The sequence below is a fragment of the Gymnogyps californianus genome, chromosome 1, assembly GCF_018139145.2.
Source record: "Gymnogyps californianus isolate 813 chromosome 1, ASM1813914v2, whole genome shotgun sequence".
In the NCBI taxonomy this organism is placed as follows: Eukaryota; Metazoa; Chordata; class Aves; order Accipitriformes; family Cathartidae; genus Gymnogyps; species Gymnogyps californianus.
Genome location: NC_059471.1, coordinates 86,248,617 through 86,264,178, shown reverse-complemented (window position 1 = coordinate 86,264,178; position 15,562 = coordinate 86,248,617). Strand labels below are relative to the sequence as shown.

At 39.0% G+C, this 15,562-nt stretch overlaps 1 protein-coding gene across 2 annotated transcripts in view; it reads left to right on the top strand.

The window, feature by feature from the left end:
- SH3KBP1 (SH3 domain containing kinase binding protein 1) overlaps nt 1-15,562 on the top strand; it is a 236,120-nt gene that overhangs the window by 84,126 nt on the left and 136,432 nt on the right. For both annotated transcript variants that reach the window (XM_050915197.1, XM_050915196.1), the window contains exon 3: nt 1,022-1,145. In XM_050915197.1, coding sequence (XP_050771154.1) covers nt 1,022-1,145 — 124 coding nt within the window. The remainder of the gene's footprint in view (nt 1-1,021; nt 1,146-15,562) is intronic.

The window sequence follows — 15,562 nt, the reverse complement described above, 5'->3', positions numbered from 1 at the left end:
GGAGTAGAGACCTCCTGAGGTCCCTCCAGCCCAAGTGGCTCTGCAATCTTGATCTAGGACAAAGCTTGGAGCCAAAACTTAACTTATTTTTTCCTTATTTTTTGGTACATGGTTATAAGCAAATGGTTTAGCCTCTTTAGTGCGTCAGTTATCTGTCCATAAAGTAGAGGTAATGCTACTTGTCTACCTCAGTGGTGTTTCAAGATAAGATATATGAAAGACTATGATATTTTGGATGCTTTGGCAAAGTAGGTATAGACGTCGAAGCAGTTAGGCCTTTAAAGTCTGCCTAAGAAGCTGATAGAGAGGTATTGTGCATCTTCTCAAGCACTAACTGTGAAGTCTTGGGAAGCTGTTTTCTGTGGGTTTACTTTCATGAAACTCTACCCTATATGTTTTCTCTGTGTGCTACCAAAGAAGTCGATCACCTTAAAAGGTAGTCAGCTGCAAAATTTGTGTTAGTATTAGCAACGGCTCTGACAGCAGGCTCTCTATATGCTTCTGCCAATTATGGTAACATTTGTCATATTTTCCTAGTTAATATTTTTCTTCCTGCTATGGTGGTTGTTTCTCTGGACTTCTTGACAGAGGGGAAGCAGACTTATCTGCCTTTACGTCAGGAGCACTGTACTCGGTTCTGCCCTGTGCGTCAAATGTACAGCTAATTGATGGATAAACTGAGAAGTCTCTCCCTGCCCCTCCCCCCCCCCCCCCTTCAGCTTTGGTGATCTTTAGTAAGAGATTTGCAAAGCTATCCTACAATTTTCACACATAAATAAGGAATTAACCTCTTTTAAAAAGAAAAAAAAATAGTATCCGTTGGAAGAGTTACCGAAAGTGACTTTCATTTTGTGGCATTTCAACTTATAAAGAGTCTTGAGGTAGCATGAGAATAGGCAGGGGTGTATACATAGAAGTTTTAAGAAATCTTGGGAGCTTGAGATTTAGAATATTCTGTAATACCTTTTTTTAACTGTTTCTTCTTTTTCTTCTCCCTCTCCACCTGCTTTTTCTTCTGCAGGAAATAAAGAAGGACATGAAGAAAGAAAATACTGCCAACAAACCACCAGAGAAGCCTATAAATGAAGTTTCCAATGGAAGCCCTTTACTGTTGTCTGAGACAATTATTAGAACCAACAAAAAAGGTATAGTATATGGAAGCTTAAATGCAGATTAAATTCAGACCTTTAAAAGAACAAAATTTAAACCTTCCTTGTTTCTAGAAATAAAGCTAGAGTCTATTTAACTGTAAAGGCATGGCAGGAATAATAATAATAAAAAAAAATCTCATTGTCCTCTTAGACTGGCATATGGATGCATGTATTATGTCTAATATTTCCACATGAATTTGCACAGACATCCCTTTCTTCTTAAAGAAATCCTTCCTAGATACATTTAATTAAGGAAAGCTGTATGAGGAGATTACGAAAGCTTATTAAAGTAAGGAACTGACAGCTTGCATATATGGAGGTTTTTGCACAGTGATGTCAGTCCACATTCACGTGTTCATGTTCTATCTGGGACAGAGACTGGTTACTGACAGAGAACTTTAAAAAAAAAAAAAGGAAAAAGAAAAAAAAGTGGAAAACATGAAGCTTAATGCATTAGTTTTCTGGGAAGTGTCTATCACTGTCTTCTGTTTCAGACTGGAATGTGTGCTCTTCATGTCTGGCTTGATTCCCAATGCAGATTCCTATGTAGGGTTTTGAGTTGCTAAAATGAAAGCCTCCAGATCTTCTGTCTCTTTCCCTAGCTCCCAGTCCTGCTCTCAGAAATATCAGAACAAAACAAAAAATTGGCAATATAAAAGCTGGATTTTTCTTTATGTTATGTTTATGCTCCTGTCTGTTTGTGGGAAGACAATTGGCTGTGTGCAAGAGATGGGCTGTATTTTTTCCCGGAGAATTCACTGGATGGTTTCTTGCTTGCTGTATTATACAGAATAATCTGCTGTCATTAATCATTGCTGTAATGTAATTTCCATTTTGGCATGTCTTCTATACTGTTAGGACTATGCATATGGAAATTTCCTCTTCCATGTTATCAGCAAATATTGTATTTGAGCTGCAGTTTGACTAGAGGCCTTAAACCTAAGGTTTGCAACTGCAAGTGAGGAAGATTTAATAACTTCTGCAAATTGTATGACTTTCTTCAAGACGTGAGGGGGAGTAATCTCCACCTCTTTTGCAAGGATTGATGTCCTCTGAAAGAAAAAATTGGAAATAAATCTCAGAAAGCTTTGTCTTTTGAGTTTGCACTGTCATCTTGAATCTGGAGACATGTCCAACATTTCTGCTTTGGGTCATAGGTTTTTCAAGCAACAGCAGAATTAAATTACCAAGAATTATTCTTGTTCATGGCTGCTGTACAGAACCATATGAGTAGTTGGGAAATTATCTAGGGACCAAGTCTGTTCCATATTGCTTCAGCTGCTATTTGGAGAAGGCTAATAGCTATGGCAGATGCAGAGATTGGGTTCAGTCACAAGGGGATAACACTCCAAATATGATACTTAGAGCACGGGTTTTCTCCTCCTCTTTCTTCCCTCTGGCTCAGAAGCTTTAAAGGATTCAGGAGATAAAGAAGTTCTCTTCTCCTTTCTGTAGCTGGAGAATACAAAATTTCATATTTATTGAAAGGACAGAAGTGAAGACTGACACTAAGATCTGTAGCTTGAGGAAGGGGTTAGGTTTGGAAATAGCAGATTTCATATTAGGATGTTATTGCATTGGATCTCGTTGGTGGCGATTGCACTTCTCATGGCTACCTCTACATAGTGTCAGGGTTAGTAAATTTTTCATTTTGGCTGCTTCTCCACAGCTGTTTCCATTGCTGCAGAGCAAGCAGTTGCAGCATGCCGTACTCTAGCAGTACAGCTAAGGATGCATAGAGCATAACAAGGCCAAGATAGCTTTCCCTCTTTTTTTCTGGGGTCGGTTTGAGCATGGTGCCAAAGTAGCCTTGCTTAAGTGAGGACAGCTAAGCAAGTAGTTACTGTTGTGTTCAGTAATAAAGAGTCTTCTAAGATCTATGTGGCAAATCTCCTTGTGGAAAGCGTTGCAGTATTTTACTGAAAAAGGAGCCCTAAATGCCACAGGGATTATTTTCTTCAAGTGTTCTTGTGCTGTGATTTTTATTAAACCCTGCCTCAATCTGTTTACTGATCACAGAATTTAACCTGACCTGAAAGAGGTTTGTGGGGTTGGGGTTTTTTTTTCCCTCCTTTTTGTTAGGAAGTGAGGAGGAGAGGGATGCATCTAAAGGTCTTTAGCCACTGTTCAGCAGTGAAAATAGTAGGCAGTATTATTTATTTGCTTGGGCAATGTAATCTTGCTGCTTGGAACTTCAGAGCAGATCCAGTGACGTGGGAGTGAAGCATTCTGTGCTGGTGCATTGTTTCTATTACCAAGATGACGATAAGTGCTTTTCTACTGCTGTGGTGTTACGTTGCATAGTTGTACTACTTAACTTGGTTGGCCTAATTTAAGTGGCAGCACTTCAGCAGGCATTTACATTTTGAGCAGAAGAATCTTGGCCTCTTGGGCTTCTGGCTTGTAGAGAATTTTTCCTTGAGGAATATTGACGAGTGTCCAACAGTGGTATTCAAGGAAAATAGCTAAATTATTTGTAAGAAACATCTGAGTAGCTAAGAGGAAAAGAATGGATTTCTGAACAAAAAAGATATTTAGGATCCAACTTTATATCTTGTTTGTTCATGCTAATTATTTCTAAGCACTGTGTTGAAATTACAGGTTCTCATAATAAAATCAGTGTAAATTGAAATGCCTCTTGTAAAGGCTTATTTCATCAAGTAAGTAATGGACATTACTACTTTGGATTACAGATGTAATCTAGGAACAATTTAAAGTTGGTGTAATGCCACCAGTAGTAGCCTACCTGGGTTAGTACTTCCATTACATAGTGAGGGTGACAACTGATTGTGGTATGATTAGTTGTAGGTCACCATTTGTGAATCATTGGGGTTTTTGTTATAAAGACCAGGAGAAGATGGAAGGATTTGATTTTGTCTGCTTTTCACTGGGGGCAGTAAAAACAGAACATTTCTAACCCTTTAATGTTTCTTGCTGACCACAAATACTAGTGACCTAACGGAAACAAACGGTAGAAGTAACTGCTGTGGTGGACATAACTTGGGAAAATCTGTTACATTTGGCCTTGATGTGTTTGTGTGAGTTAATATTTGTAGGTATTTTCTCTCTTTACAGAGTTGTAAGTATGATCTAGAAGTTAGGGCTACACCTAAGAAATAATGGGTTTATCTTCTAAGTCCACCACAGAGTTGCTGTGTAACTTTTGCTAAAATCACTTAAACTCTGCTGGCCAAATTACCACACTTTCATTTCCAAGGTCAGGTATCTTAATATGTATTGATTTTTCAGATAGGCAGAGGGTTTTTCCCTGACTTATTGCAGTGGCATATCCAAATTTATCCATAACTTCCAGGTATTTCAGATGTCTCTGCCTCAGGCTGCCTATTGGCAAAACCTGGGTTTATACCTGCCTCATAAAGATGTTGAGATCTGTTACAGCGTGGTAGCGATGGCAGTTAACATCTAGGAGACTGAGCATTTTAATATAGCATTCCAGTGAGTTCATGCTTCACCTCTGAAAGGCTCAAAAAAGGACCATTTGCTCGAGTGTAGAGATGGGGTTAGGGAAACATAAAGTCCTTGTGCTTTCCCTGACAGTTCCCAGGGCTGCAACAGCTCTAGGCTAGTTTTGATGGGTGCTTCAGGTGCTGCATTATCAGCCTCTGTCTAGGGAAAAAGACTGTGGCACTGAACTACCTGTCTGAAGCTGTATGAATGTCAGCTGTCGTTGGCTTGAATATCCTTTGCCAGAACCGGGGAGGGATCATTCTTTTGCTTCTTCCTATAGTTCATATGCCAAGAAAATCCTTTCCTCACCAGGTGTGGGTCTTTTAATATATCTTTTCACTGCTCCAGATTTTTTGGTTGGCACATAGAACTATTGTTCTAAAACTTCTGTAAAGCTGACTTAAAAAAAAAAAATAATCCTTTTTTCTATTTAAAATTGGCATTGTTGCACCCTGGTAATAATAGGTTGGGAAAGCCTTTTCTTCCCTGAGAACATTTTCAGATTGTTTGAAAAAAGCAAAATTATTGCTATTGTTACTATTATTTAATAACGTAAGAAAATTACAGTCAGGTCTTGGAACAGGAAAACACTGAAAGATATCTTTTTTTTTTTTCTTAAATGCTTTTCCAACATGGTGAAATTCCATCTTTTCTGAGTTAACTTTCAAAATACAAAAACAGATCCGAAGTTGTGCAACTGTTTCAGGTCTGTCATAATTCAGTACGATCTTCATCCAGGTATAACGGGACATAATGGAAACTTGCATGCAATGAGCTTAACTGTTAAATGGCTATGGCTTATTTTAGGATAGTTTTGTTCTGATTTTTGAGTATCCTATTTTTAACTATCCTATTCATTGTGCTGTTTTGTCTATCTGGGAATAGGAGCCCACTTGCATAGGCCAAATTGCAAAACTGGAGTTGATAGGCTGTATTTTGTAAGTAAACTAACGACAATTGTTATACAAGCAAACATATTTGAGGAAAAGATATATTGCCTTGCCAGATGTATTTGTTTTATATAAACTGTAAATGCAGTCTGCATTGAGGTTATTCAAGCCAGCAAATCTGGAACAGCTCATCATGTGTTACATGTTCTTAATCAGAGCCAAACACTGAAAGCAAGGAAATGTTTTTTCTAGTTCTCTTGAGAATTATTTATTTTACCTTCTACCCTACGTTTAAATAATAAAGAGAATTTGCATCCTGTCCTAAAAGGGAGAGTTTTGTGGAAGTAGATTTGATGATATAATAGGGTTTTGTTATGAATAAATAACAAGTCTGTTGTATGCAAAACTGAGATTTAAGTCTATTTTTGTAAATTAGAGAAATGGGGAAAAGTATTTTACAAGAAAAATGTTTCATCATTTGGTTCAATAGTTTTATGATTATTTGGATACAAAAAGACACTCCATTTATTAAAAAGACAAGCTGATGGCGACTCAGCGTATGAGTGTGTCAGCTCTGAGTTTTACATTAAGTAATGTATGTAAGCCATGATTCTGGTCATATTTTTCAACAGAAAGGCAAATGTCAAAATTTCCTTCGTAAAATCTTTTATTAGTAAACCTAATGCAAATGACTGCCTTTGTCGTGTGCCAGTCATGTGCTTGATGAGGTGTCTGACCCTCAGTACGCTCAGCTTTGGTTCTCCTTTCAAACACAGGAAGTTTGAAGACATTGATCTGTCTTTTGGTTGGATTATCTTTCTGCTGTTTATATGTTCAGGCCTTCTCCACAGACAGGCTTTGGTGTTGCCTTGCAAATACTGCCAACTTCAGAGAAATTATAGCTAGCATGAAAAAAAAATCCTTTTCATTTTTAAGATCAGCTAATTGGTGTATAATCAGTATACAGTTTACACAAATATGCACAAGAACATAGTTCTCAGCCTATTAAGGTTAAAGTATGCATACAGCATATGACACAAACCCAAAATGAGACATAAAAAATGGCACGCGAAATTCTAATTCAGCAAAATATTTATTCTTTGAGTTTAAATACCATATCTGCATATGCATAAGTAGTATCTCAGATAATACACATTTCTTTTAAAAGTACGGTTTCTTGAGAATAAATCCTTGGATAATTTTTACTCTCAGGTAAGCTACACTGCACTGAAAGGCACTGCTTTCTGTTCAGAGAGACAGGAAAAGACACTGGTCTGTGCTGGACATGTGGGTGGCAGCCAGAAAGAAGCTTGGTGTGTTTGTGTGTGGTGTGTGTGATCTGTAGTGGTTTAACAAAGTTCTTCTGGAGGCAGGTGAGAAGGACTCTATCCCACGCTAGAGGAAAGATCTCTACTTGGTAAAGTTCCCTTTTGATTATTCAAAACAGTATATTATTTTATACATGCAACCTGTAGAGGATACATGGAAAAATGATGATTCTCTCTAGCATTTTAGTTTCATGATTCTTTTCTTCTGATGAAAAAGAATTCTCAATAGTGAAAGCAGGGGGACGCTTGATGTGCATGGAATATAGCTAATTTCGGAGCTGATGAATAAGATGTGGTCAGATGAGGGGTAGTTGTCTAATGTGTGAACATCTTTCCTCGCATCATGGGGCCATGCTTTTGGATTCAATATCCTTTTATATAACTACATTTATATAGTAAGGGAAATCATAAAACAGTGCAATTTAAAATTATTGCATTATCTGTCTGATACCATAAAATGAGTTTAGTGCTTTTGGGGTTTCTCTTGTAGTTGTAACTATACTGTGAAATCTGCCTAAAATAGGCTTATTCTGTAGAACAGGAATACAGAGATAGGTGTTACCATTGTTCTAAATTTGAGATTAGTCTGTTGACCATTGACATGTTTTGGGTTTTTTTTTTTTTGGTCTGGAAGAAAGATCTCAATGCTGTCTTCTTGGCAACAGTGGGATGGGTACTCACTCATTCTTTTCAAGCAGATCTTGTTTACAAGTCCTATTTAAATAATGACTTAATATGTTTAAAATCTAAACTTTTTTCTATGTTATGGTCATTTGCTGCCCTGGTTTTCAGTTAAGGTTTCATTATCTATCCAGATTCCAATAGCTTATTCCAGTGAGATCATTTCTTTCCTGTCGTTTACTGTGCAATGCCTCCCATCTTCTTTTTATCCTAAGTGCCTACCCTTTCTTTTCAATTACTCCTTCCTGGTACTCTGCAAAATGCACAAATGCTGAGCCCTATTGTAGCTTCTGCAGTTTTGCATAGCTGGATCCAACCACAGGTGTGGGATCCTAGTGAGTATCATGAGGCTCTGTGCAGGAGCAGCCTGCAGAAGTCGGTTGTAGAAATCCCTCTTGGTTTGAATTGTAATTCCAAGTTAATTGTATCCTCTCGTCATCTTCTGTTTGCCTAAGTGGCCGTCTTCTTGTGTGCCGTACGTTTAGCTCTAGGAATCCCATTTATGGACCATGCTGTAAAAACACTGAACAAGAATACAGCCACTGCATCAAGGAGGTAACTATATATAAACCTGTGTATATATATATGTATGAAACAAGGTAACAGATAACTAAAAAGAAGAAGAATACAAGGGAAGATGCATTATTTGGATGATTGCTAGCAGGCTGTTTGCAGGTTTCTTGCAGACAGAGGACACTTGTTTTAATGAAAGATTTAAATCTGGATCTGCATTTGGAAATTGGGATGGTAGTATGGAGAAAACTGTGACAACGTTGGGTTTAAAATTTAACAGGCACTGTTGGATGCTGACTCCCAGGACAGAGACAAGGCAGAAGATGACCTTTTCATATAGAGTCTGAAAATATCTAGGAGAGCAGTCACTGATCGGCAGTCTGAGCAGCTTACAGATGAAACGGAGGTAGATAAGGAGGCAAATAAAGACATGAGTTAGGTTTGTTGGTTGTTTTTTTTAAAGGTAGATCCAGAAATACATTAGTATCAATGGGAAAGCAGAGATAAGTGAATTTTTAAGGAAGAGAGTGAGAGGGAACAGGTGAAGTCATGGAATAGGGCTACAGGGACAGTTGAAAGAACAAGGAGAAGAAAGTCTTTTTACAGGTAATTTATGCAAATATCTAAAAAATGCTGCACTAGAAGGAATAGTTGACAGAGTTGCATCTTCTCTTTCGTGAACACTTAGGAAGTTTGGTTTAATCAGTTAAAGGATTTTTTTCCTTTCTAAAAGCTTTGCAATACATTTTACATGTCTGAAATACAGAATGAAGTCAGATATGTCTTCTAACAGCTGTACTAGAATTTACTAGTTCACTTTTATCACAGCATATGATAATTGTCCAAAAGGTACTAGTCCAGAGCAAATGTGTTGTCAAACTCAGGTGCAAAATGTCTGTTAGCAGTTATGTTGAAATCTCCTTTAACACGAGCCAAAACCAATAAAATAATACTAAATGCTAGAGCCATTCTTGTTAAGGTAACAACAGCAATGAGTTTGAAACTTCCTTTTGTCTTAAAACTACGTTTCCCCATCACAAAAGAGACTATTTATTTCACAAGCTTCTGCAGAGAAGTGTCTCTCTGCTGCGAGCAGTTCCCTCCTCCTTGCTGTTGTAGGATAAGTCACTTGGCACCTAGCAAGGCCCAGCTGCCTTTGAGGTCTGTCCCTGACCTTCTGCCTCCTGGCTGTAGCTGTTCTGTGTCTGTCTCCTTTAGCCTTTCATCTAGGTGGCGTGGGATTTTCAAGAACAGCATGGCTAACTTGATTTGAAAATTAGCAGACCAACCTTTCTCCCTTGTCCCTTCTCACAACTTTGTGTGATTAAGGAATGGTGGAAGACGAGGAGGGTGGCTCACCTGAAACTGAGCCTTGGAGCGAGTCATTGGGGTCACTGTACATTTCCCAGTGCCTAGCTTGGGGTATCTATACCTCGTGTCTGGCAGCTGTGATAGGAGAGAGTCAGACTTCCTATTCTGTGGTAGAGACAATGAAAGCAAAGGAGCAATGCAGGGATACTGTTGTAGAATATAAAACATAACGCGATCTGGAATGAAAATTTGAGGTCAAGAGAATATACTTGCACAGTGCAAGCTAATATCTTTTCCATGAGCTCTTAAACTTTGCCAATGTACTTTAAACTGGGCCAAGAATGCTTGTCTTGTCGTTCCTGGAGTTATTCTTGATGAATTTGTAACTGCTAAGTTAAATGCACCCATCTAAGTGTGCTCTCACACTGACAGGCAGATCCTTAGTTCAGTGCTGCTTTACCTTTGCTTGCTTGGATGGTAGCTGGGATGGTGCTGTGTTGCTTTTATGGGGACAGGGAACTGCCGTTAGCCTTCCCTGCTGTGCTGGAATCAGGGCTGTGCGGCTGTTGACATCTTTCCCCCATTGCCTGTAGGTAGTGGTAAGAGCCAGCCGTGCTATGGTAAGTTACGGCACTAATCAGCATACTGAGGCAGTTGGAGGTTTCTGGCTCCTGTGACAACCATAAAAACCTTGGAATGATTTCTGGAATTGTAGGTGAGAAGCAGGGCCTGTCAGCAGCTCCCTTGGGTCTCCTTCAAATTGCAGTGTCATGTGACATGAATTGAAGACTTAAATAATTTGTATAAATGATTGGTCTGAGAATTTGTTCTTAACCCAGTAAGCACCCCTCTGTAAAGAAGATTTTTGGATGTATATGAAAGTTTAATGTAAACATATGCCTTTGTACTTATTTCTATGGTTGTAATTTTTAAAAACAGCTCCATACTTGTGCTGTCTGCATTGGGATAGAGTGACTTGTTCTGCTGCTGTTGAATCACTTCAGTGCAGGAAGCTTTTTGACTTCTGTCTGCTTGGACCAGAAGGAAACTACAATTATTATTCAAGAGCTTCGTTTTCTGATGGAATGGTATTTGTAAACCCAAGCTGGGATAACTTCTGCAGACAGTGGCAAGAATGTACACAGCAAAAACGAACCATGGCTGCTGGTAGGAAGGCTCGTCACTGCCTTGGTGGTTTAGGAGAGCTGAGCAGAGAGTTCTGCTTAGAAGTATGCTGTGGGAGGGACCTCTGTGAACCAGCTGCCAATCTGGGGTTTGGTTAGGAGTGTGTGTCTGTGGAGGGGATTTAACTCTGAATGTGCTTTGCACAGGTATTTTTCACCTGTTCTCTTGCCCTACTCCCTTTCCCGTGTGCGTGTAGGCAACGTCTAGAGTGCTTTAAGCAAAGATTTGCTGTTGACTGCAAGTGACAAGAAAGTATTGCCCATAAGGCACATTGTTTGTGCTGTTTTATGATCTGTGATAGATTCTATGAAACATTTTACTTCTGGGAATTGACACAGGCTTTAAAAACTTTCTTCTGATAAAGTGACATGCCTGGAATGAACCTGTCACTGCATTAATTTTAATTATTTTTCACACACTGTGTGAAATAGTTCGATTCATCTGGTTAAAAGCCCCTGAAGTTAGGGAAGTTTGCTTTGCTATAACTAGATTTGAAAAACACATAGAGGTATCAGGCAGTGTTGATAATGAATGGCTTGGATTATTCTGAGTAGGATGGCATTATTAGCTACGTAGGCTTTCAGTTTTCAGATTCCTATATTATGTAGGTGCAGCAACTTAAGTAACAAGATACTATGCCTGCAAAGGTATATGTCTTGTTTCCACTGGCATGAAGTTTCCTAAATTTTATTCATTGAATACTTCATGCATGTTTTGTCTTATTTCAGAATTTCCTCCTTTACAGTCTACTCCACCATTATCAAGGTGCTTACAGCATGGAAAGTTGTGCTGTTGTTAGTGGTGCGTTGTCATGTATTGTGCTATTGACCATATATTTTGTGGTTATCTCACTGCTTTCTAATGTTATTTCACAGTTAAGATGCACCAGTACTTTGCAGTAGTTCCTATTCTATATCTTTCTGCATTCCCTTTTGAATTATAAATACATGTTTGTGCCTGTTTCTTGCTTGGTGTTAATTTGTAATATCATTCTATTTAAAAATTTGTAGCATGTTGCTGATGGTGGTTAGTTTCCAAGCTCATTGGTAGGGTGGTTGTGCTTGACAAGGGAGTGAAATGTGGAAGTGCTGACAAGTGGCTGATTGCTGATTCTTGGCCCCAAGCGCAAGATTGCAGTATGAAAGATTATTATTATCTGTGACACAGCAAGAGCCGTTATTTCCTAACTTCAGCACCGACTTCATTTAGAAACTGAAGTGGAGGCTGGGCGAAGGTCCTCAAGGTGAGAAGTAGCTCCCTGCAGATGCCCAAATTAGCTAGGAATGAGTTTTGAAGTCAACGGGGGTGTAGTGCCACTATCATGGTCCTCTGCATGGGCTGCATCGCCCCAGTGAAGCCCCTCATGGTTTTAGCTGTTACTATAGCATCTGCTGTGGCTGCATCTTCATCAATCGGCTGCTCTACTCCACAGACTATTCGAGAGAGCACTGGCACCTGCAAGTACCCCAGGCCACCCGTGACAGCCCAGGATACACCTGCTTCCCCTGAGAAATACTTGGCTGCTCCAGAATCTGTTTCTGATACTGTTTTCTCTAGGGACCAGATTTTGTCAGCTTTGTACCCGTACAGTGCTCAGCCTGGCCCTGAATTCATTGCTCAGTTTTCTTGAGTAGTCCGCTACAGTAGATGACAGGGATAACGCTGTGTTTAGTGATCAAACAGGGTACAGTAGCATCCCAGCTGTCCAGTAGCTTGAATTTAAACCATCATATATGTTTAAGCAGCTCTTTTTTTACACTACGTCATGTATTTTCCTGTTGGCTATCATCCTCTGTCATGCATTCATAGGGGATATTTCAGTGATAAAATAACCAATTAAAGTACCCTCACACAAGCTTCAGTCATTAGCACCAGATATTCCATTCATTTTAAATAACTTTAAATGCTGTATTTTTGTATTTCCCTGCTTCATTTAGTACCACGTGTACCTTGTGTAGACTTCTGTTATACTCCTGCCAGGTTCCAGATGTCCCTGATCTATATAGTCTGCTATCTAGCTCTGCAAAACCTGCAAGATGCAATGTCAGCCATTATTGCTTCATTTTGCAACTACAGTCATAAGACTTGGTATTTTTTCAGGCCTAGGAATTCTCTGTTAGACTACTGACTCAGCATAGTGTTATCCTAAATTACATAGGTCATGGTTACTTCTGGGAATTCATAAGAGTTCAGGAAGTGTCCAGGAAATTATTTAAATAAAAAAAAGCTCGAGTGACCTTAGGAAAACCAAAAGATTCACTCACATGCCTGGCAGCTATTGAGCAAATAGAGTAGTGGAAAATAAAAGTAATAAACGTTGAAAGGCTAGCCTGAGGCTGTAGTTTCAGAAAGATGTTAAGCTAGCACTACCACCAAAAAAAGAGCCATCTTTCCTGTTTTTCTTCTTCCCATGTTCTGGTAGATGTTTGGCTGCATGGTGGACCAGATGAGGAGAATGATCGAGGTTAACATTGAACTAGCAGATACTAGTTTAAAGAAAAATGCAGATGTTGTTTTTAATAGTGAGTCAGTTCACTGTCTACCTCCTCACACTGCTGCACGAGCACTTGATCTGACAGGATGGCAAGGAGTGTTACAGGAGCTGGGAGAAGCAGAGGGAGCAGCAGTGCTGCCTTTCATTTGGTTGCAGATGAAAGTCATTCTAAAAGGGCTATGAGAGAGTGATGGTTTGTCAAATTTATTCAAAGATGGTTCATGGTCATTTGATTAAATCAACTGCTAAAGAAAACAGACATGCTGTCTTGTCAGTTTGAATGGTCAATGTTGCTCTTCACTTTTCTCTTCTGTTGGGGAGGTATATGGCTTGGTCAGTGTTCCAAAAAAACCAGTATTGCAGTTGTATACAGAACCCTTCTTATACAGAACCCTTTTCCCCTCCTCACTCTTCATCTTGTAACCACAGAACTGTTTTGGAGATTAATTTCATTACAGATGCAACTGACTTGAGCCAGAGGCCTATTTATTCACAGCTTTTAACTTTGAGGAATTAACTTCTCATTCATGTAGCAAGTGTAATGGAAAAGACAAGAGGAACTTGATAGCTATTTTTAGGAAAAGATAGTGTTTATCCCAGCAAAACTAAAAAAGATGTTGAGACATTACAAACTTTAAACCTAGACAGATTTCTTTTTTTTTAAATTATTTTAAGATGAAGGAGTTTCTTTTAATGTGTACCTCAATTGCCCTGTCAGCTTGAGTAGTCCTCCACTTACATTTCTATTTCTATGCAAATTGATACTCCTGTGCGTTGTATGAAAAAACCACTAAAAAATGGAAACTGATAGTGCCAGAAAAATAGTAAACCTGACAAAGTGTTTTCAAATGCACAAAGTGCATTTTGAGCTCTTTTTTATTACTTTTATTTTCACAAATAAAAGTAATATTTTCACAAATAAAAGTAGTATTATTGCACAAATGCATCAGCATAACAGCTGACACAATAGTTTTGTAATAGACTGTATGATTCAGAAGGAGAGGGTGAGCAGACAAGTAGTGATGGGTGTACAGATGCCATCAAAAAGGCGACCAAGATGGCAGGGTATGAAACCAGCCTGCTTGCCTTGCCTGACATCAGAAGTCTGGAAAACTCGTGTTGAAGGAAAACAGAACCGAAAAAGAGAGGGACAGTAAACTAGAAGAAATTGCTCAGTTCAACATGGAGAGCTCTAGCATGTTAATTAACATGACATTAAGGAGTCTTCGGCAGCATCCTGGTAAAAGTTTGTGGAGGTGGCCCAGTGCTAGGACACGGGGATAGAAGTAGTTTGTGTGAATGCTGCTGTGGGGAAAAAAGATAAGTATTAAGGAAAGGTTTGGTGGCAGGTTCAGTAGGGGATATTGGGTGCAGTTGCATCCTTGGATAGAGTTAGGAGAGCTGTGCAACTGGATTCCAGGAATTAGTTAATTTGGCAGAAAGTTTCATCCTTGCACAGATCAGAACTGACATGAAGTCATCACTACTCACAGCACGTTGTCAGAAGCGGAAATGGTTGTGACCCTAGAGGCAGAGCCGAAGGGTATTAGGGTGAAGAGTCATGCAAGTATGACATGCCCAGATATATCAAGGAGAGGGGAAATCTGGGTTAGCTACTGGATGAGGGACTTGCAGCAAGCAAAGCAACAGAGGTTTTTGATGGGAAGTTATGTACAGCTTAGAAGTTGGCATTTGGTACAATGTAGTAAGACTGGGTTAGTTCTGTATAGAAATCCTTCAGTGTAATTTAAAACCTACTGAAAACTAGCAAAAAGCTGAAAATACAAGGTAAGTGAAGATCATTAGAAAGATGGTTGGCAATAGATCCCTTGGCTAGGAGACAGAATGTTTAATTTGTTAATCACTTACTATTCTGAATTTTATATGGGAAGTTACCATGCCACGTGTAGAAAATAGAATTACGGAAATTAAAAGGCAGACAAGCTTTTAGTATAAAGACACAAAACCCAACAAGCACATGTTCTGCAGTCAGGCTGTAGGAAGTTCTGTGCCAAAAAACTGGGGATACAAGCGTGAACTGACCACGTCTGGAAGGGGGCAGAGTGATTAAAATCCAGCATGTAAGTTTGTCTGAACTATCTGCTTTTGCTGTGTTCTGGGGCTTCCCAACCATTTGCGTTGTGAAATTCATTGCTTAATGCAAGAGTGGCACACTGTTCAAGTGGTTATTTGAAGTTTATTTAGAAACATAATGCAAGCTACAGCATCTTTGGGACCAAAGGATATTTAATGTGGGAGTGGACACTTTCTGGCCTTTGCAGTCCCCGGTGTAAAGGAGACAGCTCTTTAGTAGCTATCTCATTATGTAAGGTATTAAAGATTATATTAGATTTCCACCTAAGCTTTTCAGTATAAATACTGGACCTAACATAGAGAAACTACTACCACACTGAAGAATTTTTTTTTTAATAAATTCAGGGAAAGCAGACAACTGATTTGCACACAATACAGAAAGCTATGAGGATTTTATTTTCTTCCTTACTCTTCTTGTCTAGTTCTTAAAACCCAAAATGTTGTGCG